This window comes from Penicillium psychrofluorescens (assembly GCF_964197705.1).
Source record: "Penicillium psychrofluorescens genome assembly, chromosome: 4".
Taxonomy (NCBI): domain Eukaryota; kingdom Fungi; phylum Ascomycota; class Eurotiomycetes; order Eurotiales; family Aspergillaceae; genus Penicillium; species Penicillium psychrofluorescens.
The window spans coordinates 1,169,694-1,190,521 of NC_133442.1; the positions used below are offsets into that span (position 1 = coordinate 1,169,694).

General features: G+C 54.3%; 6 protein-coding genes across 6 annotated transcripts; 2 read left to right on the forward strand and 4 right to left on the reverse strand.

Annotated features, from left to right (window-relative positions):
* Positions 1-131: 131 nt before the first annotated feature.
* On the reverse strand, positions 132-2,159 carry PFLUO_LOCUS6170 (uncharacterized protein; the record flags this gene model as incomplete). Its single annotated transcript, XM_073783690.1, has 5 exons — positions 132-844; positions 897-1,059; positions 1,112-1,387; positions 1,441-1,821; positions 1,884-2,159. 5 exons carry the CDS (start codon positions 2,157-2,159, stop codon positions 132-134), a joined length of 1,809 nt encoding a protein of 602 aa, XP_073640219.1.
* Positions 2,160-3,222: 1,063 nt separating this feature from the next.
* PFLUO_LOCUS6171 (uncharacterized protein) lies at positions 3,223-5,696 on the forward strand (the record flags this gene model as incomplete). The annotated part of the gene is made up of 9 exons (XM_073783691.1): positions 3,223-3,322; positions 3,377-3,474; positions 3,528-3,676; positions 3,723-3,850; positions 3,902-4,777; positions 4,829-4,866; positions 4,918-5,103; positions 5,154-5,510; positions 5,562-5,696. 9 exons carry the CDS (start codon positions 3,223-3,225, stop codon positions 5,694-5,696), a joined length of 2,067 nt encoding a protein of 688 aa, XP_073640220.1.
* Positions 5,697-6,578: 882 nt separating this feature from the next.
* On the forward strand, positions 6,579-12,017 carry PFLUO_LOCUS6172 (Rho guanine nucleotide exchange factor; the record flags this gene model as incomplete). The annotated part of the gene is made up of 4 exons (XM_073783692.1): positions 6,579-10,775; positions 10,818-10,901; positions 10,957-11,223; positions 11,271-12,017. The coding sequence occupies 4 exons, from the start codon at positions 6,579-6,581 to the stop codon at positions 12,015-12,017; spliced, it is 5,295 nt and encodes a 1,764-aa protein (XP_073640221.1).
* An 824-nt stretch (positions 12,018-12,841) lies between these two features.
* On the reverse strand, positions 12,842-16,220 carry PFLUO_LOCUS6173 (GTPase activating protein (GAP); the record flags this gene model as incomplete). Its single annotated transcript, XM_073783693.1, has 3 exons — positions 12,842-14,963; positions 15,013-15,364; positions 15,419-16,220. The coding sequence occupies 3 exons, from the start codon at positions 16,218-16,220 to the stop codon at positions 12,842-12,844; spliced, it is 3,276 nt and encodes a 1,091-aa protein (XP_073640222.1).
* Positions 16,221-16,738: 518 nt separating this feature from the next.
* PFLUO_LOCUS6174 (uncharacterized protein) lies at positions 16,739-17,894 on the reverse strand (the record flags this gene model as incomplete). The annotated part of the gene is made up of 2 exons (XM_073783694.1): positions 16,739-17,593; positions 17,652-17,894. The coding sequence occupies 2 exons, from the start codon at positions 17,892-17,894 to the stop codon at positions 16,739-16,741; spliced, it is 1,098 nt and encodes a 365-aa protein (XP_073640223.1).
* A 316-nt stretch (positions 17,895-18,210) lies between these two features.
* On the reverse strand, positions 18,211-20,220 carry PFLUO_LOCUS6175 (uncharacterized protein; the record flags this gene model as incomplete). Its single annotated transcript, XM_073783695.1, has 1 exon — positions 18,211-20,220. The coding sequence occupies one exon, from the start codon at positions 20,218-20,220 to the stop codon at positions 18,211-18,213; it is 2,010 nt and encodes a 669-aa protein (XP_073640224.1).
* Between the last annotated feature and the right edge of the window lie 608 nt (positions 20,221-20,828).

Sequence of the window (20,828 nt, forward strand, 5' to 3'; positions counted from 1 at the left end):
TTCAGTGGGAGCCGAATTCCCCTAGTTCTCCCGTCGGTCTGCCAGCTTCGACCTGGCGCGCCACTGTGCAACGTTTCCCGCTCCAATATGTCTTGTGTGTATACTGGGCTCAAGAAACAACCGGTATAGAATTACAACTTGACTCCGGCCTTTCTCCGCTGCTCCTTCTCCTGGTCCCGTAGAAACCGGCGCAAGATCTTGCCACTTGCGCTCTTCGGGATGGCATCGATAAACCTCACACCCCCCTTCAGCCACTTGTGTCGCGCCTTATGGTCCTCGACGTGTTTCTTTATCGCCTGAATAGCAGCCTCGTCATCGCCCGCCGAGCCCGACTTGACCACGATGGCCTTGGGCACCTCGCCTGCCGCCTCGTCCGGCACGGCGATAACAGCACAGTCGGTGACGGCCGGGTGCGTGAGGAGGTGGGATTCCAGTTCGGCGGGTGCGACTTGCATGCCCTGTTTGAGAGAAAGATTAGTCGCTGCCTTTCCAGACTTGAGAGATGAAGTGGGATCGCGAACCTTGACCTTGATCAGTTCCTTGATACGGTCGACGATAAAGATGTGTTCGTTTCCATTGGGGCTGACGCGAACCACTGCTTCGTCTCCTGTGCGCATCCATCCGTCTTCAAAGGTCTCCTTGTTTGCCTTGTCGTTGTTCAAGTAGCCGATCACCACGCTTGGGCTGCGGGTGACAAGCTCGCCGGGCGTATCGTACGCAGTGATCTCTTTACCCTCTGCCGTCACGATCTTGGCCTCGAAGCCGGGGACGAGTGTGCCGGATGAACCGAGCCAGATATCTTCGGGATGGGTTGAGCTGACCACCGTGCATGTTTCGGTCAGGCCTGCTTTACAGTCAGTTACAGAAATCTTGGAGTTTAGTGGGAACGTTCTCACCGTAGCCTTGCCGGACGGCCACGTTGGGGTACAGTTTCTGGAAATCGGCAGCCGTTTCCATGCCGAGTGGCGCTGCACCAGTGAAGAGAGAGCGGACGGAGCTCAAATCGTACTTGGAGCAGACGTCATGACTGCGCAGCATATTGATGATGATTGGAGGAACCTGGCGAATGTATCAGCAACCTGCAGCCGTAAACCCGACGAAGAAAACCAACCAGGAACAGCGAAGAGATCTTGAAGCGCTGAATAGAGGCCAGGTACGACTTCAACTCGAACTTGGGGAGAACAATCGTTTGATCGCCGCGGTAAGTACCGGCATGGCAGATCACCACCAGAGCATAGATGTGGCTCTGGGGTAGAAGGCCGAGGGAGACATCAGTGAACGGAGTCTTGGTTCCGGAAGGAACCTGCGACTCGCGCCAGGTCTTTTCAAAGGCAGTGACCTGTAGCGTGTTGGCGATGACATTTCGGTGCGAAATCATTACTCCTTTCTATATCCGTGTTCAGCAAGATGGACCAGATCCACAGATTGCAATGTACTTACGGGCAATCCAGACGTCCCACTCGAATAACACAAGAAAGCAGTCCGCCGGGCACCCTCACCGGGGCCCCAGTTCAGAGGCTCCAACGCTGGGAGAGATCTTCCCGCCTGCTCAATCTGGGAGATGGTTTTGTACTCTGTCGGGGGGTTGACCCCTCCGAGGATCTGCTCTGGCACATCTAGCAAGTAGATCTTATCCTTGGGAAAGCCGACCTTGGCTGCAGCCTCCAATGCAGTCGACAGCAATGGAGCACATGTGAATAGAGCCTTTGCCCCCGAGTCGAGCAGCTGGTGCCGCAGCTCATCCGCCGAGTACGCTGCGTTGGCGGGTGTGAGAATCCCACCAAGGCGATGAACCGCCCAGAAAAATGGCAATGCGTCGATCTGTTCAACGCAAACCATGCTCGTTAGATTTTGACGGAATTTCCCAAGGTGCCACGACATACCGTGTTCACGGCGAAGACCCCCACGGTCTTATCCCATTCAGACCCCTGATTCGGTGTCCAGCCAAACTCCTTCGCTAGGCCGCGCACCATGAAATCCACGCGATCGACGACTTCGCGCGAAGAGTATGTTTTGCCGCTGAGACCGCAGGTATAGGGGTCCTTCGACACCGCATGTGGCACGCGCCCATGCTGCTCATTGAGCATGAACTCACTGATGGGGATGTGGTCAGGAACATGCCCTAGCGGGCTGAGATGTTTTGGAGGCAAAAAAACCATGTTGATTTCCCTTTCGTATACAGTGAACGGTTTGTATGTACGGTGATGCAGAAGAAAATAAAAGAAGCCGGGGGGCCCTGGGGTATGTGCGGGGAAGCTCGGTAACTCTCGGATGGCAGCCGACCACTGCCTGCCGTAAGCATGAACTATTCTGTGTCGGCCGGGGTTTAATCACAGGCACCAGCGAGAGCTTAAATATTACCGAGCCCGTGCACTTCGGCCGGATAGGTGTTGGCACCCTGATTACATCACTACGTTTACGGCATCGGCTGCTACCAAGGTCCCATTCATTGAAGTGCTAGGCAGATCCATCACTCATTTTATTGTCCTTGCATTGTGATCACTCATTCGTCATGATCAGTCTGTGCCCTTGGTGCTTTGATTTCCAATGGACATCTACGTGACCACCACCGTGGGTAGTCAAGATCTGGCCAGGATCAATTCTTGGGCATGAGATCGGCGCTATTATATACCTCCTCTATCAAATCACCCATGCCTGTGGCGGAAATATACTTGCTGCGTTTCTGTTCTCTACCTCGCTGGCGCCTGATTTGGTAGGCCCGTAACCATGGTCCCCGTGACTAGAGCGCACCATGACCAGCCGATATTGTTTTCTCTCTCCTTCTTGTCTCCCATCCAACCATCCCATTGCTTCTTTCATCCTCGCCATCCTTGTTTTCATCAACTCCGTTCGTCTCTTGAGGGGTTGAGACCGTTCATCATCTCACAGAACCTCACATCCCGGTCGATACCCGTACTGCCTCTTGTTTACACCGGTGCGTTCGGGTCGTGCACCACCTTTTTTTCATCAATTTAAACCATTCCCTTACCTCCTCCTCACTCGAGGACCCGCTCGAGTCTTTGTACTTGCAGAGCTACCCAGTGAGTCTTCGCCCATTCTCAACTTCATCAAATTTCTTTCATGTGCCACATGGGCCATTGATATCGCACGATCAACTCTGTGATCGGAAATTGACTCACTAAAAACAATATCTAGATACCCCTTCTCATTTGAGAGAAAAAAGCCTTTCTTTCCTAAAGACACTGACCGGGTTGGAGCAGGATGGCTCCCACGACCAGGTCCACGGTGGCGGGACCTGTTCAATCAGACGACGTTCAATCGGGTCGCGTCACCAGAGGCAGGAAGACAGCAACCAAGAAAGGTAACGATCGCACTACCCTTCAGTCTCATACCATGGATCGCTAATGCCCAACAGTTCCGATCGAGCCACTTGCTAAGGCCCTTCGCTTGCAGATCAAGGAATCGGATCCTGAGCTGGGGCCAGTCTGTGGTAACCCGCCAGCTTGGTCAGAGGTTTGGGGCTTGGTTTTCATATCCGATAAAGCGAATACTGATGTCGGTCACAGAAACGTCCAGATCTCTGCGATGCCCTCCCGTGGTTTCGTGCCACCCAAGGGGGCCTCTATCACCTCCACGGTTTTTGCTGGGGCTTTCTCGTGGATTCTGACAGTGGTGAACGCGCATATATTGACGACGAGATTATTATCACTCGAGTGTGAGTACCATCACCCTGCTCAAAAGGTATCTTCTGACATGTTCAGTGGTGGAGGTTGCACCAAGGACAAGGACGGGAACTTGACTCTTATCAGAGACCAGGATTTTAAAAATGTCACCGTCAAAAGCCTCCTTAATAACCAGCAGTCCAAGCTTCCTGTTGGTCTTGTGATCGGTAAGCCTGGAGTTTCACATCCTTGTCCAACCCTGCTAACAACATTTGCAGGCAGCAAGAACAAAGAGCTCAAGCGCAAGCTCCCCCACCGCTACAATGTCATGGCCTATTTCCAGGTCACTGATGTCTGGTACGAAAGGGTGGGCGAGAAGACTGGGGTCAAAGTCCGCTTTGAGAAGCTTGAACTCTCGGAGAAGAGCTGGTGGGCCGCTCTGGGCTCTCCTAACCCGCCGTCGCTTGAAGAACGAGACTTTGACACGAAGCCAGAGTCTATCCAATGCCTATCCTGCCACCGCAAGAGCCCGCGCATCTACAATGAAGGATGGATGTGTCTTGAACCAACCTGCACCGACTTCTGGTATATCAACCAGAGTCGTCCAGATGCTCTTACTTTCCACCCAGACTTCTTGAACACTCGGTCTCGTCCGGCGAGAACCATACGGCCCCACCACAGCCTCATCCCTAATCTTCTGGGAACCATCAGCGAGGACGATCCCGAAGTGAGCTCGATGCGTATCGCATGGAAGGCCATTGTTTGCCCTCTGTGCTCGAAATGCGTCCCACGGATGTTCTGGCGAGGCTGGAAATGCACAGACGACGGTATTACCGGTCCTCAGCATCAATGCCCCTTCCAGAAGCTCTTCAATATGCCCCCGGTGTCTATTCGCTCGGTGGTGGATGACTTCGACCTGGGGCCAATCCAGCGGGCTCTCTATTTCAACCCAAAAATGGCGATCCCAGAAATTGATGATGAGTCCTTGTTCCCGTATCGGAAGCTCACTTACCGTATTCGGGGTGTTGGTTCCATCACTCATTTTGTGGCCAACCGAGCGATCAATTCCCAGTATGGCGGCCCAAACGACATGTTCAGGACTCTTCAGACCGGAGATCTCGGGCTGAGACGATATCGTCTTCAGCAAAGCGTTGGTAAGCACATTAGACTCCGAGCATTCACACGCGAGCTAACTGCGCATACAGTCGCCGGAACCCTGACCGCTCACTTTGCGGTCAATTTTGTAAGTACCCAGCCAGAGATGTGTAGTCTGCAGCAGAATAACAGTGAATAGGGCATGCCGTACAAGTACGTCGTTTCGGTGGACTCCAAAGGGTTTGACGAAGCCCCCGATCCCATCCTCCGAGCCCTGGGCCGTTTGACATGGGCCACAGAGCAGGCTGTCAGCAGTGCCGGGGATCATTTTCTTCCCCCGAATGAATTACTGATGCTGGGTTATTTCGAGGACATGAAAATCGGAGTATGTTCCGGGCTACACAACGTGGGAACAAAGCTAATCATGATCCACAGTTTCACGACGATGGCGAGTCCTCTCTCGGCGCCACAATCGCTACTCTCTCGCTCGGTGCCCCTTCTACCATGTCCATCCGTATGAAGTACAAATACTACCACGGACTTACAAAAGTCAAGCACCTTGTGGACCATGATCCCATTCTGGAGGGTTGCAAACATGAAGAGGAACGACTGGATCTCAAGAAGCAACTGGATGCCGGGAAGATCTCACTGTCTCATTACAAGGAGCGACTCTATAGCCTGCTGAAGATTGGCACCACCGCGGGTGGAGAAGCACCTCCGAGAATGAAACTGGAGCTCCACCATGGCGACCTGGTGGTGATGCATGGGGAGAAGCTGCAGAGCTACTTTGAGGTAATGTGGTACCTTTTCTTAGTATCTGGCACGTCCTCTGACCTCTTTCAGCACTCGGTTGCCCCAGAAAATAAGATGCGTTTTGCACTGACAGCGAGATACATCAAGCCGGACCACGTTGACGAAAACGAGCTGCACAAAGGCCGGTTCACCCTCAGTCCTGACCAGATCTACAATGGACAGTGATGATGCTGAATGAACGCCTCAACTCAGGACCTTTCCTCCTTCGATCTTGGGGTTACTACTGCTCTTATCAATTCTTCTTCTTCACCGTGGCTGATATGATTACCGATGTATAATTAGCCCTTGCTTTCTGATTTTCCTCCGTCTGGTTTGATCTCGTCTGCTTGCATTTTCCCGATGGTGTTTCTTTTCATTTTACATACCCTATTCTTTTATTCGTCTGGCTCTGCGACTTCGTTTTCAACTTGCTCCTGATACTATTCATATGCATGCAATCTACTATTTTTATCCGGTCTCGTGTCGTCATGGTCAAGTTCCAAGGTTGCCAGTGCTCCCCACATGTGGCGCAGCCACGGCTCAGCCCTGTGCCGACCACCGAAGCCATGGGTGGGCCCTTGGTTCCTCGAGGGGCCAATTCCAAGCTAATTATTCCGGTCTGTCTAGCGGGCGCTTGGGGATACTGCCAGGTAACATTTCCCCGGAGAATGATAAAACTGGGTTAGTGCGCAAGAAAGCAAGTGAGCGTAAGAGCCTCTAGTTCCCGGTGTTTGTTGTCTGCCAGGCGGTGTCGCGAGGCCCTCTACCTCCATCTGTAAGCGCCTCCATCGTCCTCCCTGCCTCAACCCGACCGCTCGCTCGCTCGCTCTCTCTCCCTTCCCACCGCCAGGGGCTGTTGTGGTTCCTTTCGTTTTTAAAATCTCCTTCCCTCCTTTGTGACGACCGGTGTCCCCCCCCCCCATCTCCACCGTTTTTCTCCATTTCCCTCGAGCGTGGGGATGCCAGCAGTTCCCCGGCAGCCCAACATCTGCCCGCGTGGCTCCTCGCACTAACACAAATAGCGCGTCGGCTCCCTCTTTCTGACCGAATTCGCACTCGCTCAAGACGATGTCACAATATCCCAACGGCTACCCCAGCGCGCCGTCGGCGCCGGGTCGCTACGACGAGTACATATCTCAGCACAACCCCGCCCAACGGCAACAGAGCCAACGCCAGCCGCGCCGAGTGCCCAGTTATTGCGCTGGGGATGATTCGCAGCAGTACTTCAATTCCCACAATGAGACAGCCGTCGAAGGGAACGGACAATACGCGGTTCAAAGCGGTCCTGGTTATGCTGGCAGTGTTGGCCAAGGGAGCTACAATCCCGCTCATGGCGTGTACGACGATGAGATAGACTCGCGATATTCGCGCACCTCCTCCGAGAACACCTCACTTATGTCGCCCAGTCGCGCTACCTCCCAGACCTCGACCATGTCCAACTATCAGCACCAATACTCGTCCGCCATGCCCACGGGCCAGCAATCTTACAATCCGCAGCAGTATGCCCTTCCGCAAACGCAAACACAACACAGCCTGGGATATAATCCAATGGCTTACACCAACTCGATCTCTACCTCGGCCTCAACCCATCAGCCCTACAATCCGGCGGCATATCAGCCCGCGGCAGCGCCAGGCATGGGGGCTTCCAGTATGGGACGACGGCCAAGTGCAGCTTCGCCGTATGGACAAACCCCTCCCACTCCACAGACCTATGGATATTCTTCTCAGCCGCCACCAGTACCTCCTCGAGGTGCGGACCATCCATACGGGAGCCGTCCGTCGACGTATGGATTGCCCCCCACAGGTCCGCCGCCGGCAACAACGATCCCGGTCACATACCAAAGTGCCTCCTCACCGAACGCCCCAACTTACTTTCCCGCTAGCTCACCATTGGATGTTGACATGCCGCCGCCCTCATCACGCCCTTACCATTCCTCGTCACAGGGGTCTGGATATGCCTCTCATGGACACAGTGCTTCCTACGATGATCGGCCTCCGGAACCACCTGTGCACCAGATCCAAGCGAACGGTCTTTATAGCCGGCCCAGCGTGTCTGGACGGACTCTACCAGACCTGCCAGTGCAGTCGGGCCCGTCCCCGGTGCCACCGCGACGAACAGACACTTTGACTCGCCATCCTCAAGCGCGACCTCTGCCCGGACCGCCACCCGACGCGGACAGCGACACCGACGGCGACGATTTCGCCTCGTTCCGATATGAGGAATTGATGAAGGAGGTGGAGGCCGCAGTGATGGATCCCCAGGGAAGTTTTACTCAGCGGCACAGTGCAACAGATATACACCTCTCGCCTGATGAGCAACATACACACACAAATGGCAGCGTGGCTACAGGGGGTGGGTATGAAATCAATTACGGCGCTTACAGTGATGAGAGCGATGCCGAGGCGGAGGCAGGCCTTGCCATGATGCGAATGGCCGAGGAAGAGGATAAAGCCCGCGAAGAACGCATCCTCCAACGGCGGGCGACGAATGCTTCCATACTCAGCTCCGGCGGTTCCTACATGTCAAACAGAGGGCCTTCGCCGCATTCTGATCCGAATGAAGATAGCGATTATGCCGCCCAAGATCTGGCCCTTTACGAAGGAGGATACGCGGGTAACATGCACTACGGCGAGGACAATACCTTCAATCCAGAGGAACACGTCGACACTGCCTTTGGCAACAGGCTCGATGTCAGATCTGGCTCACTCAGGAGTACCAATCTCTCTCCCGACGAACGAGGATATCTTGATGATTATGAGCACCCACGGATCGCATACGACTATGCCCAGCGCCTACATCATCTTCCTCCCGACGCTAGGGTTGATGCCGGAGGAACGGGGGGTCTGGCAGCACCTAATGCCCTTAGCCGGCGAATGAGTTTCGATTACGGCGAAGAGGGAGACAGCCCTTACGAACAACACCATGACGCAGATCACTCCGGCGACGAAAGCCCTTACGGGGGCGCACACGAAGATTTGTTCTTCCACCCCGGGATGCGGCCGCTGCCCCCTGCACCCGTCGAACCGTCCAATACTGACCTTGTCTCGCACCTCATGCCTGCCGGGACATATCGACCTCCGGAAACGGATGACTTGCGCCTTTATACACAGTATAGAGACCCACCGACCTCTGCAGGCTCAAGCGGGGAGACCATCACCAGTCCCTCCCAAGTGCCGCGGTCGTCGTCCATGTCCACGCCTATTGGCCCTCGTGCTGATGCACCCATCAGATCAAAAACCGATGCAGACCGTATCAAATACAAGCAACAGCAGGCCTTCCTTCTACATCTCCAAAACAAGGACCTCCCCAAAATCAGTCCGGCCGAAGCCGCTGCGGCTATCACTCTCGATTTGCCTGCCATACCTTCGGTGCGGCGCAAGAGGTTTAGCCCAGCGAAACTGTCCTCTGAGCAGTTCAAGAAATGCACTGAACCGTGGGCTCTCAGTTCTATCTTGTCATGGATTCAAGATTTGAGCAAGGACGAGACCGATCTGAAGGAGCAGGCCGTTACCGACGCAATTGTGGCGCTCTTTACCCACAAGGTTCCGACTATGAACATTGCTGATGCTGAGACGCTGGCCGCTCGCGTTACGCGCAGCATGCTCCGAGAAGAAGCATTGGTTAAAGAGGAAGAATGGGTCAAGTTCGGGTCGGGTGGTGTGTCGGGTGTTCTCTTCCAAATTACGGGAACTGGGTGTTACTCGTCGAAGCTTCACGATCAGGAAATGCACATCCAGGATACAGACAGCTTCGGACGATGCTACGCTCACCACTGTATGAGAACTTTGAAGAAAGTCAATCTGAAAGCGCAGATGATGGCCCCGCAGAAGAAGGTGGAGGACTGGGTGACATTCTACAAAGTGTCCAAGGAGGCATTGGAGTCCCACACGAAGAAGGAGATCGATCGACAGAACAACTTGCATGAGATTGTGACCACCGAAGATGCCTATATCGGTCAGTTGGATGTTCTGCGAGAGCTGTATCGCGATCAATTAGTAAACATGAACCCCTCGATCATGCCGGCCAAACGTCTGAACAAATTTCTGGATGATGTCTTCGGCAAGGTGGACTTAGTGAAGAAGGTCAACGAGGATTTCCTGCTGGCGCAGCTCAAATATCGTCAAAAGGAACAGGGTCCCTTCATTGTCGGATTTAGCGATATCTTCAGAGAGTGGATTCGCAAGGCCAAGAATGCCTACATCGACTACGCCGCCACTTTCCCAACTGCAAACTACCTGGTCCGCAAGGAGTCCGAGCGAAACGTCAATTTCAAGCAGTTCTTGAACCAAGTCCGCGAACACAAGTTGTCGGGCCGTCTCAGCTGGGACACGTTCCTCAAAGCTCCGATCACCCGCATTCAACGGTATACGCTTTTGCTTGCCACGGTCCACAAGAATATGCTCAAGGACTCTGAAGAAAAGACCAACTTGGCGCAAGCCATTGAGGAAATCAAGGTCGTTGCGTTGGAGTGTGACAACAAAGTGGGCGAGATGAACAAGAAAGCCGACCTGATGGAGCTCGCTGCCAAATTGCAGCTGCGTCCGGAGATGCAGAAGGAAGTTGAACTTAACCTGGAGCATCTGGGGCGGCAAATCATCTACCGTGGTGACCTTCAGCGTCCAGGAACTCGCACCAGGTTCCTTGTCGATACTCACGCCATCCTCTTTGACCATTACTTGGTGCTCGCCAAATCATTCAGCACGCGCGATTCAGCACGGACGGCCAAGTACGAACGATACGATGTGTCCAAGCTACCTGTTCCAATGGATCTGTTGGTTCTCGAAAGTACAAACGATGACCCCGTTGTCAAATCCTCTGTGCGGGGCGTTTCAACCGTGACACCCTCCCAAGGCGCCATGTCTCCCATGGGACACGCAGGCAACGGGACTGCCCCGGGCGCTCCATCTTCTGGCAAAGCCCTCGTGCCCACCACATCGCTCGAAAGCCCCAGGGATGACAAGATCCTCTACCCGTTCAAAATCAAGCACCTGGGGAAGAACGGGACGTACACGCTCTACGCTTTTTCGGCGCAGAGTCGCAAGGACTGGTGCGAGAAGATCATTGAAGCGAAGACGAAACATGCGGCTGCTCTCTTTTCTCAAAATGCAGAGCCATTCCGGCTTCGTGTGCTTGCAGACACTGCGTTCGCCTATTCCGATGCCTCGGCTGGCTCTAAGAGCGTCACCATCAAGGGAACGCCTCTGTACCGCGCGATTAAGGAAGTTGAAACACGATATGAGAGCTCGAAATCGCGCCCACCTCCGGTGTGTAGGACTGCAGTCAACTGCGCAACAGTCTTTCAACAGCCCCCTGGTCGAATTATGTACGCGATCGGGACGGACAATGGAGTCTATCTGGCCGACCATCACGACCCACGCGGTTGGTATCGGGTATGTGCTATGTCTTTTTTTTTAATCCGTGCATAATATTAATGCTGTTCTTCAGGCTATTCACATTATGCGGGTCACTCAGATTGCCGTGTTCGAGGAATTTAACCTCCTCCTGCTCATTTCTGACCGTTCTTTGATTGCCTACCACCTTGATGTGGTGTGTTCAACCAGCGGTACTCCATCTCATTCGCAAGACTCCGCTCGGCGAGCTCCACAGAAGTTATCTGGGAACCGCGAAGTGGGCTTCTTCGCAGCAGGGCGCATGAATGACCGGTATGTGGTCTTGTATAAGAAGCGAGAGGGACTCTCGTCCACGTTCAAGGTATGTTTCAACCAAGCCCTACTCCGGCTTTCCTAACACGAAACCAGGTCCTTGAACCTATCCTCCAAAAATCCTCCAGCAACAAATCCAAACTCCAGTCGCGCCGCTCGCAAACCGAGTTCTTCCGCGAGTACGACGAATTCTACATCCCCGCCGAAAGCTACCACATCAACATGTTTCACTCTTCGCTCGCCATCTCCACCCACCGCGGCATCGAAGTCCTCACCCTCGACAAGAAACAGTCCTGGTCCGTCCCAGACTTCCGCTCCGAAACCGCCGACGCCCACGACACCCTCCACGGCATAGCCAACCGCATCAAAGACCTCCGCCCGCTGGGCATGTTCCGCCTCAGCGACAGTGAGTTCCTAGTCGCGTACCAAGAATGCGCCGTGTACGTCAACAAGCACGGCGACGTCTCGCGCAGCGTGGTCATGGAGTTCGTCGGCAGCGCACACTCTGCGTGTTTGTACGGCAAATACCTGATTCTGTTCAATGACGACTTCGTCGAGGTCCGCAACGCTATGAACGGTCGTCTGAGACAGGTTATCGCCGGCCACGGCGTCGCCTGTCTCGACGACGGCAATAAATTGCCCGGTTCTCTTGCGAATCATGTGCAGGCCAGCCAGGCGCTTGCCAGCCCTGGTAGTGCTATCAGTCTGGCGAGTGGGCTGAGTGCTAATGGAGTACTCGGTGGGTTCCCTGGTCACACGGTCAAGATTTGCATGCAGCATCCGCAGTATGAGCGCAGCCAGGTTGTTTTGGAGCTGGTGGAGAATGAGGGCCAGAAAGAGTGATCGGTGGTGCACTTCGACAGTCATGTCTTTCATGATGGGGTGGCTGTACTCTTCTTTTCTGATTCACGTCTGGGGGGGGGGGGGGGGGGGGGGCCTTGTTTTATACCCTTTGGTTCTTTGCTTTTTTTTTTTTTTAATTGGGTCTTGGCAATGGGAGGCATCAGCTGCAAACGCATTTACAAGCATCTTGATCTTTGTATCATCTTCTGGAATTGTTGGGGCAAGGTCAGCGACTTGATTTGGTGCTTTTGACGACACCGTCTGTACATAACCTCGCGATTTAGCCATATCGTTTATTTACCGCGGAAGATTGCTTCCTCAACATGTTTTTCTAGACGTGACTTCTCAAGTATCTCAGCCTGAAGAGAACGTGAAGTGTATGAATTTGCTCTATCAAGTCGATTCACAATCGCCATATGCACAAGATATATAACTATTTACGCGCTCGCCAACAACAATAAACTCACTGCCTACCATCGCAAGGAATCCGACTAGAGAAAAAACATCTGCGATTCCACATACCTCAAATAGACTTTCTTCTAGCAAAAGATATATAATGGATGCGAGTCAACACATCAGAAGAGGCAGGAGTGGAGCAGAGCGGAAATGCGATGCGATGCAATGCAAGCAGCCCAATCCAATCCAATCCAATCCAGGGCAAAAGGATTTTATAATGGCAAGAAAAACGCAGCTTGACACGCAAAGACAAGAGACAGAACAAGACACAAGGAGAGGTAGACAAAACACAACCCCCCTCCTTCCCTTCCTCCATACATACAAGGAAAGACAAGGAAGGCGAAACGAACAAACGACACGGGATATCATCATGACTCGAACTCAACAACCTTGCTGACAACTTCGCCATCATGTCCCTCATTCCCACCTGCCTGACCAGCAGCGCCAGGAGAATTAGCAGCATCTTTCCCACGCACATTCACAACCTCTGCGCCTTCTAGAAGATCGCGACGAAGATCCTCGTCATCTTCTTCCTCATCATCCTCCTCCTCGCGGCCAAGAGCATTACGCTCCATTTCACGCTGCGCTTCGTCCATCCTCTTCTTGACTTCGGCAGCCATGCGGATGCCCTCTGTGGCGATATTGTCGAGGACGCCGCGGAGACCTTTGCCCGGCGGGACGATGCCGCCTGATGCGCCTGCGACGGTGACGGTTCCGGCGGCTGTGAGGTTTGAGGGGCGGGCGCTGCCGATGTTGGAGAAGGTTGTTAGGTTTGAGGAGAGAGAGGAGGCGGCTAGGGCGGCTGGGTGCGGGTGGTCAGATAGGTGGAAGGATTGGGGGAAGAAGGACTCGAAGAATTGTTCGAGGAGTTCGTCGGCTAGGACGACCATTCGGAAGGTCGGGAGGGTGATGTGGAGTGGGTTGTTGGGGTCGAGGGCTGGGTTGGCAGACTCGGAGACCTGGCGATTGGTTCGTGTGACCGCTGGTTTCGGCGAAGTTTCGAGGGTGGGCGAGGAGGAGTCTGGTTTGGATTCTCCTCCCACGTCGATCAGATCTTCTTCCTCGTCTTCCTCATCGCCGATGGCAAAGGAGTCCAACTTTTCAGTCACTTCGGCCGCGGCGTTCTGAATGGCGGCCTTTTGATTTCCAGGGTTGCTGGGGTCGGCGTATTCGAAGCACCGACGGATAAAGGCGCTGACACTACCCAAGAACCGTTCTTCAGCGGAGAGCCTGTTCTGCTCGACATGCTCGCGGTCCCGGGCTCCGTTCAAATCCTCCAGCGGTTGAGTGACGTTGATGATCCCTTCGAATCCGCGACGAGAAAGGAAGAGCAGGCCCTCGGACATTCGGAGAATTCCTTCACGATCAACAAGACCGGAACCACTGTCATCATAGAGATCAAAGAAGTAGTTGATGTTGTTCATGATGTCGGGGGATCCCTTGAGGCGCGCCATGCCGTTTACCACGTTCTGGAGACTCAGCCCTTCCTCAGAATCAGTGGCCCATTTGCGGTACAGACGTTGCAGGAACTCATGGTCAGCTGGCTGCGGGCGGTTCGCCCACAGTAACGATCTCCCATTGCCTCTGAAGCTGTTGTAGCTTGCCTCTGACTCCTTCTTTGACGGTGGGGGTGAGTCGGCCACAGCCCACTTTGCAGTAGCCGCAAGAAATTCACGGAAGGCGTCGTAGTCCATGTGAGTTGGGCTGGGCCCAAGACCCACGCGACCGACTTGGTTGTCTGCAGGGTGCGCAAGCGCCGAGAGGCGCTCGGATTTCTTCTTCGCCTGGAGTATTCTCTCCCCTTCAAGAGATCTTTGGTGTTGCTGCCACTGGTACAGGGTCTCGTAAAAGCGGTCGTAGATTGTTCCCAGATCGTCCACACTAAGACGCTTGCTCTCCGGCCCAAGATTGCGGATGGAGGTGCGTTTGGCAAAGTTCTCGATGTTCTCAAGAACAGCGTCCTTGTGCTTCTCACGCTGCTCGGTAATTGTGTTATGGGTGATACCCGAGAACTCCTTGAAAGCAACCACCATCAATTCCTGGAACCTGGTGATGGCCCGCAACTTCGGGTTCTCGGATCGAGGGTGTGCAGATTCATCAAGGCGAGCGAAATATGATTTCAGAATGGAGATAAACGATCCATCATCCTGGATATCCAAAAGTTCTTCGCCATTGATGCGAAGAATGGCCAAGCCAACTTGGAAAAGCACCTTCGGCCCTTCCAGGAAGAAGACGTCCAGGACTCGGAAAGCAAAGACGAGGGGCATCGAATTGATATAAAGGGAGAGGAACCATGGCAAGGAGACCACGGAGAGCTGTACATCGGATTTGACAAGGTGATCCCAGAGCACCGGCATGGTTTTCTCCACTAGTGACTCGAAAACCTTTTGGTCGAGTAGTGTGCCGTACATGGTCGTCGAGTAGTAGCCTGGCACAAGACGGTCACATAGCACGGAGAGAAGGAAAAATGCCTGGGCCTCAGATGTGTATCTGCATGGATTAGTAGTGTGCTAAACAGATGAGATCCAGGGAGGCTTACATCAACAGTGCCGCAACGACAATGTTCATAGCCTGACAATAACCAATTTCGGCGTTAGTCCAACTGTAGGCTGTCAGGACTCGACGGAGTCGACCAATTCCCTCTTCACTTTGGTATCCAGGATATTCAGGCAAGCTGCGGTTGAGATCCTTCTCAATCTCATCAATGGCAAGAGACTCTTGGCCCTCAAATTTCGCCAATGTCTCTTGGTACAGTTTAGGAGACCCAAGGCGAAGGAAAAGTGACCCAGCTGTCAGCTCCCAGATCTCACCGCGCAATCGATTCGGAAGACCGACTCTGATCAGCTTGTGGAACGTCGGCTGGCGCACGAGGGTTGTATTGCGGCCATTCTCTATAGATTCTGCGTTAGAACGTCCAGATAGAGTGATTTGATCCAAATTCATACCTCTAAAATATTCACCCCAAAGCCTCATCTTACTGCGATCACGGAGCTTGCGAGCATCGCCGGGATAGCGAAAAATCATACCCAACCCGGCATCAGGTGGTTGACGGGCATCCGAGTCAGTTCCCTCGACAAGTTTTGACTTGGAGTTCGACAGAAGGTATTCCGAATAACAGTCCGAGACAACAAGGCGCAGGCTCTCCACTTCCTTCATCGCCTCACGCAGGCCTTTCTTGAGACAATCACAGAAGCGCTCACAGGTCTGTCGACTGCCCACAAGTTGGAGGATGAGTCTTTGGGGAGCCGGGCTCAGCTCTTGCGACTTGATCAACAAGCCGTTCCAAGTAGTCAGGGCCAAAGAGAAGACATGGCTAGCGCTGTGTAGTCGTTCAACACGACGGATGCAAGAAAGTGGCAGTGTGAAGCCATTGCCCGAGGGACCGGTGCCATGTGTCTGGCCGGTCCAATTGGTCGAAGCGTTATGTGTAGCAGAGGGAACGAAGCTCGTCGGCTGGGTAGAGAAGCAGATGAATCGTTCGCTTATGTGCAGACGGCCGGTGTAGCGGTTCCCGCCGTGGGCAGCGCGGCGAGAGCTATCGCTCGGCGAGCCGCTGGATGAATGGGGGAGCGGGAGAACAAGGTCCGCGGTGATCTCCTGCAGCGGGTTCTGCGAATCTGGAAGGCGGAATTGTTGGCGGAACAGTGAAGCTTTGGAGGGATTGTTGTCGGAAGAGGACAGGGTGGGGATATTGAAGTTGGCTGGATCGATCAACGATGACGCCTTCTGGACAAACGATTGGAGCATGGTGGTGGTTAAGGGGTCCCAATGCGGTTTGGGGGAGAGGGGGGACAGCTGTTGAGGTGGCCCCGGGCACGGCTATCTGACGTTGGAGCAGAGCTAGCTCAGCCGGCAAGCAGACTCGGGGGAGGAAAGGATGCAACGTATGGTGTCGAGTGGATGAGTCAGGGGCAAGGTCATTGTAGGGTCAAACAGAGCATCCTTGGCCACAGTTGGCATCCACGGGGGAGAGGTGAGGTGTTGATCTCTTCCTATGAGGGGGAATGCTGGTGGTGCCCCTTCACGTGACGCTCAGCCGTACTACGGATTGGGGGGGCGGAACTATACATTGTTACAATTCAAGAACAGAGCAACAGAACGAATCAATTAAGGAAATAGCTGCTGTACAAGCTGTCACATAACGGGTGACTCCATGAGCCAGGCGGATAGCAATCTCATACGGTAGTAAATCATGTCACAATAGACATTGCCTCCCACTAACATATAGGGAAGACAAGGCCAATTAACCCATAGTGTAAACCTCTTTAGTTCTTGTCCATGGATCCCCGGGCCTCATCCTCGGTGTACTCGGGGAGCACATCCTCCGTGGACTCGGTCATCAGACCCTGCTTCTCGCACGCGTCACCCTGTTCCCACGCAGCGGTATGCTCCTGTGGCTGGGTTCCGCGGTAGCGCTGCCAGATAAAGACCACGACCTGTCCGACCAGCATGCCGACGGCGCTGGCAGTCAGGCCGGCCAAGACACCGAGAATGGCGGGGACAACGATGAAGTGAACCACCCGAGAGAAGGTGCGAGAGAAGGCACCGTGGTGAGGGTGGTGCATGTGGTGGCGGTGAGGACGGCCCACCTTGTCGCCCTTGTGGTGGGCGTGGTGCTTGCCCTTCATGTGCTTGCCCTTGGCGCAGTCCTTGAAGCCGGACATCTTCGAGGTAGAGGCCATGCCCATGACGCGCTCCTTGGCCGCCGCCAGCAGACCCCGCACCCGGGAAACCAGGAGTGCCTGCAGGCACTTGGGATTACCATTGCACTGCTTCCAGGACAACTGCTGGGGCTCGGTAGTGGTCCTTTCGATCTCGGTTCGGGCGATGTACAGATTGCCGTCGGGGCCCACGATGAGGGCGATCGCCACGGTGTCGAGGGGGACGGGGAGCATTTCCAGATCGAGGACGGTGAAACGGACATCGAGAAGTTGGAAATCCTCCTCGTCGGATGTGCTGGCCACCGGCATCACCTCAAGGGCGTATCCAACGGTGACCGGGGCGCTCAACTCGCCGTCGTCACGCTCCTGGGCGGCGATGATGGGGCTAGGCGGAACGGGCGGGAAGATCTGGCGACCGTTGGCCAGCAAAGTGTTGCCTTCGATCGAAAAGTCAAGGATCTAAGCAAGGGATTGAGTTAGCCAAGGAGGACATCGGCGGCGGTGGTGGTGGCCATACCAGAGATGAAGAGTGGCCATCAGTCCAGCTGAGTTCGCCGCTGTCCGCCATCTCGCGGAAGAGGCACTCGGTGCAGGGCAGGTCGATCAGCGCGTGCTGCGTCTCCTGGACGACCACAGGATGGACATTCAGGAAGCCATCCTCCACAGGCTCAACCTGGGGCTGCATCTCGGGGACGACCAGCATGGCGCTGACGCCTGCACTCAGGGCGGTGGCGCCCAGCAGGACGGAGGGAAGAAACATGGTGGTAAAGAGTGGACGTCAAGGACAAGAAGAAGGGATCAGTGAAGAAAAGAAGTAGTGTGGTGTATGGGTGTGAAGAGGAAGAAGGAAAAGTCAGAGCATTTGGGGCGGGATGATTGATGGATGGATCGATCACAGACAAAGAAGGGCGAGACAAGGAGACGGCGATCATTGCGCGGCCCAAGCGCTGATTGGGCCCTGGGCTGGTTGCGTCACACACCCTACCGGATCACGTTTTTCCGTTCCCAGAATAGTGGATTATGTAACCTTGTCGATCTAGGCTCACGGACTATGTAGTGGACTGGATCTCGAGGAGCTATCCCAACGACACCCGGTCCACGTCAAACCACTGTGCCAATCCATACTGCATCGACTCCATCCATCTCAACTCTCCAATACGCCGGTGCCGCAACTCGGCCATGACACTGCGCGGGATCTGGTTCACCGCCATCCACTCCCGATGCACCCGATGACTATGCCAGAGATACAGCAGCGTGACCAGACTGACCATGCCTAAGATCACGTCGCGGGGATGTTCCTGAAGCATGCGCAGAACCCATCGGGTGACTGCCTGGCGCACTCTCTGCTGTCGGTTTGCTAGGGCAGGACGCTGGTTGGCCATCATCGTGGTCGATGGATGATCTCCCCATCCAGGGGTGGTGTGTCGTGGCCATGTTCCTGGCATCAGGCTAGTGGCTCCTTCGTCGATAGACAGTGCCTGGGTTCTGCGCTTCTGAGGTTTGTCGGGAGACCAGGCTTGCTTTTGGGTCTCGATGTATTCTGCGAGGGACTCGCCCATCTGAACCCCTCGGGACGCAAACTTGAGTGTACTGGTCTGTGTCTGCGTAGATTTTCGGGGAGGGTCATCGGAGTGAACAGATACAGCAACGGTCTTTTCCACAGCCGACGGCTCTTCTGTCTGTGTTCCGTGCGATTGCGATGGAGGAAGCGGAGGGAGCTTGGCGAGCTTGGGGCTAACTGCGTACGCAGTCACTGGTTCAACAAACCGCAAGCCGATGCCGAGAGAAGTAAAAGGCGTGCCTGGCTGTGTCGGCGTGACAGGGGAGCTCTTGGCTTGCTCCACTTCCTTGCTGTTCCGGGTGCCTTCCCGGGGCTGCCGCAAGGGTCGGGGAAACACCTTGATGCGCTTGGACTCGAGACCGTCATCTTCGGTTTCCGATGATCCAAGTTCATCGGAGGACTCGATGTACCGAGCACGCTTCCGGGAGGGAAAGCGAATACTCCCCGGGCGACTTGGGAAGCGAGGCTCGCTGTCGGAATCCAAGCTGTTTGAGCTCGCCGAATAGACGGAGGGAGGCAGTGAGCAGGGGAAGTCCATGCCAGTCCAGTCCCCTGTCATCTTGGTGTCTTGGTCGTCGTCTTCTAGCATCATTGGATCCGTGTCTGTCGAGTCGGACATGACGGAATCCGTGGCCGAATTCTCCATCTTGATATCCCCATCGCGAGGGCTGTCTGAAATAATGGAGCAGATACTCATTAATCTGGGCATTGTCGATGCATGATTTGGGCCCGAACTGTCGAAGGAGTCACTCATTTTCACATCTCCCAGTGCTGTCGACAGGCGCTCAGGTCTTCTCGGCTGTCCAACACTCTTGCCGTTCCGTCGAACACGTAAGTGGTCCATGACAGACTGACACAAGGTCTCTGAGCCATTTATGACCTGCAAGACACTCTCCATAAGACGGCCAAGCCGTTCATTCTGCGGATCTTCCAACTCATTGCGCTCTCTCAGTGCGTCCTTCAACAAAGTCCAGTCATCCACAGTTTTGAGCACTTGCTGCCTGTACGTCTGCAGACTGGAAGACGATGTCGAAAGCGCCTCTTCCAGATCATGAACCCTCTTCTCTGTCTGGCTCAACTGCCTCTTCCAGATCTTCTCCCGTTCCGCCGCAGACCGCCGCAGGTTCGAATTCATCATTTCGAGCTCGTCGCACCGCTTCTCGACTTGCTGCGTGTAGTTCTCATTGGTCTGCGCCAGTCTCCGCTCCCGCGTCAGAGACGTTCGAAGCTCCTTGGCTTTTGTTTCGTTCGCATCCGCTCGCGATTCGCCGTCGTGGATGATGCCCTCATACTCGCTGACCTGGTTGCCCAACAGGTGGATCTGCCGCTGCTGCTGGTGAGCTTTTTCCTTGATTGCCTGGCTGTTGGCTGCCTCTTCCGAGATTGCGTTCTCCAGCTGCGCTTTCTGGATCCACTGCGTCGGGTTGTTGTTGTTGCTGAACTCCTCCTTGTTCATGCGAGTGACATCGGGGCGGGTGAGTCGGCTACCTGGTGACCTACCAGGCATCTGGTGTGGAGGTGCCATGGCCGGTGTGAGAGGCTTCCTCGGAGTATTGGAGCGGTAGCAGAATTGTCAACAGGCGTTCGAGGGTTTTATGTCTTTGAAAAGAATCAGTGTGATTTTCTCCGCTGAAACCTGGCGTTGTAGATCGAAGTACATCATCTTTGAGCCGTAGTGCAGGGGCTCTTTAGGTCTGGCATCACTGGGACAGTAGCCATTGAGAACAAAGGAGGGAGATGGGCATTCATTATTCACTACAAATAAGCCAGCTCTATTGTTTCCTAGGCCCATTCTCATTCACTTTGAGCATCTAGTTCTTGATCATGAATGGCCATCAATAGAGTGACGTCGAACTTGGTCGATCGTAGAGCAGGGCCAGTGGAATTTGTTCAATTTAAGTCACTATGCTGAGTCCTTTGCTCTGGTCCGATTTTGGGTACTTACTGCTTTCTAGATCAAGGGCGTCAAGAGATGTCTTGTAGGTTCTTTGTCCTTGTCTTAGCACCCCGACACTGTTACAAAGAACTGGATAGCAACAAGGCCAGAACAACTGCAATACAAATATGTCGGAATATCCCAGCACAAGTGCCTTATATAACGTCAACATAGAACAAAGAAAACGCTAAATGTCT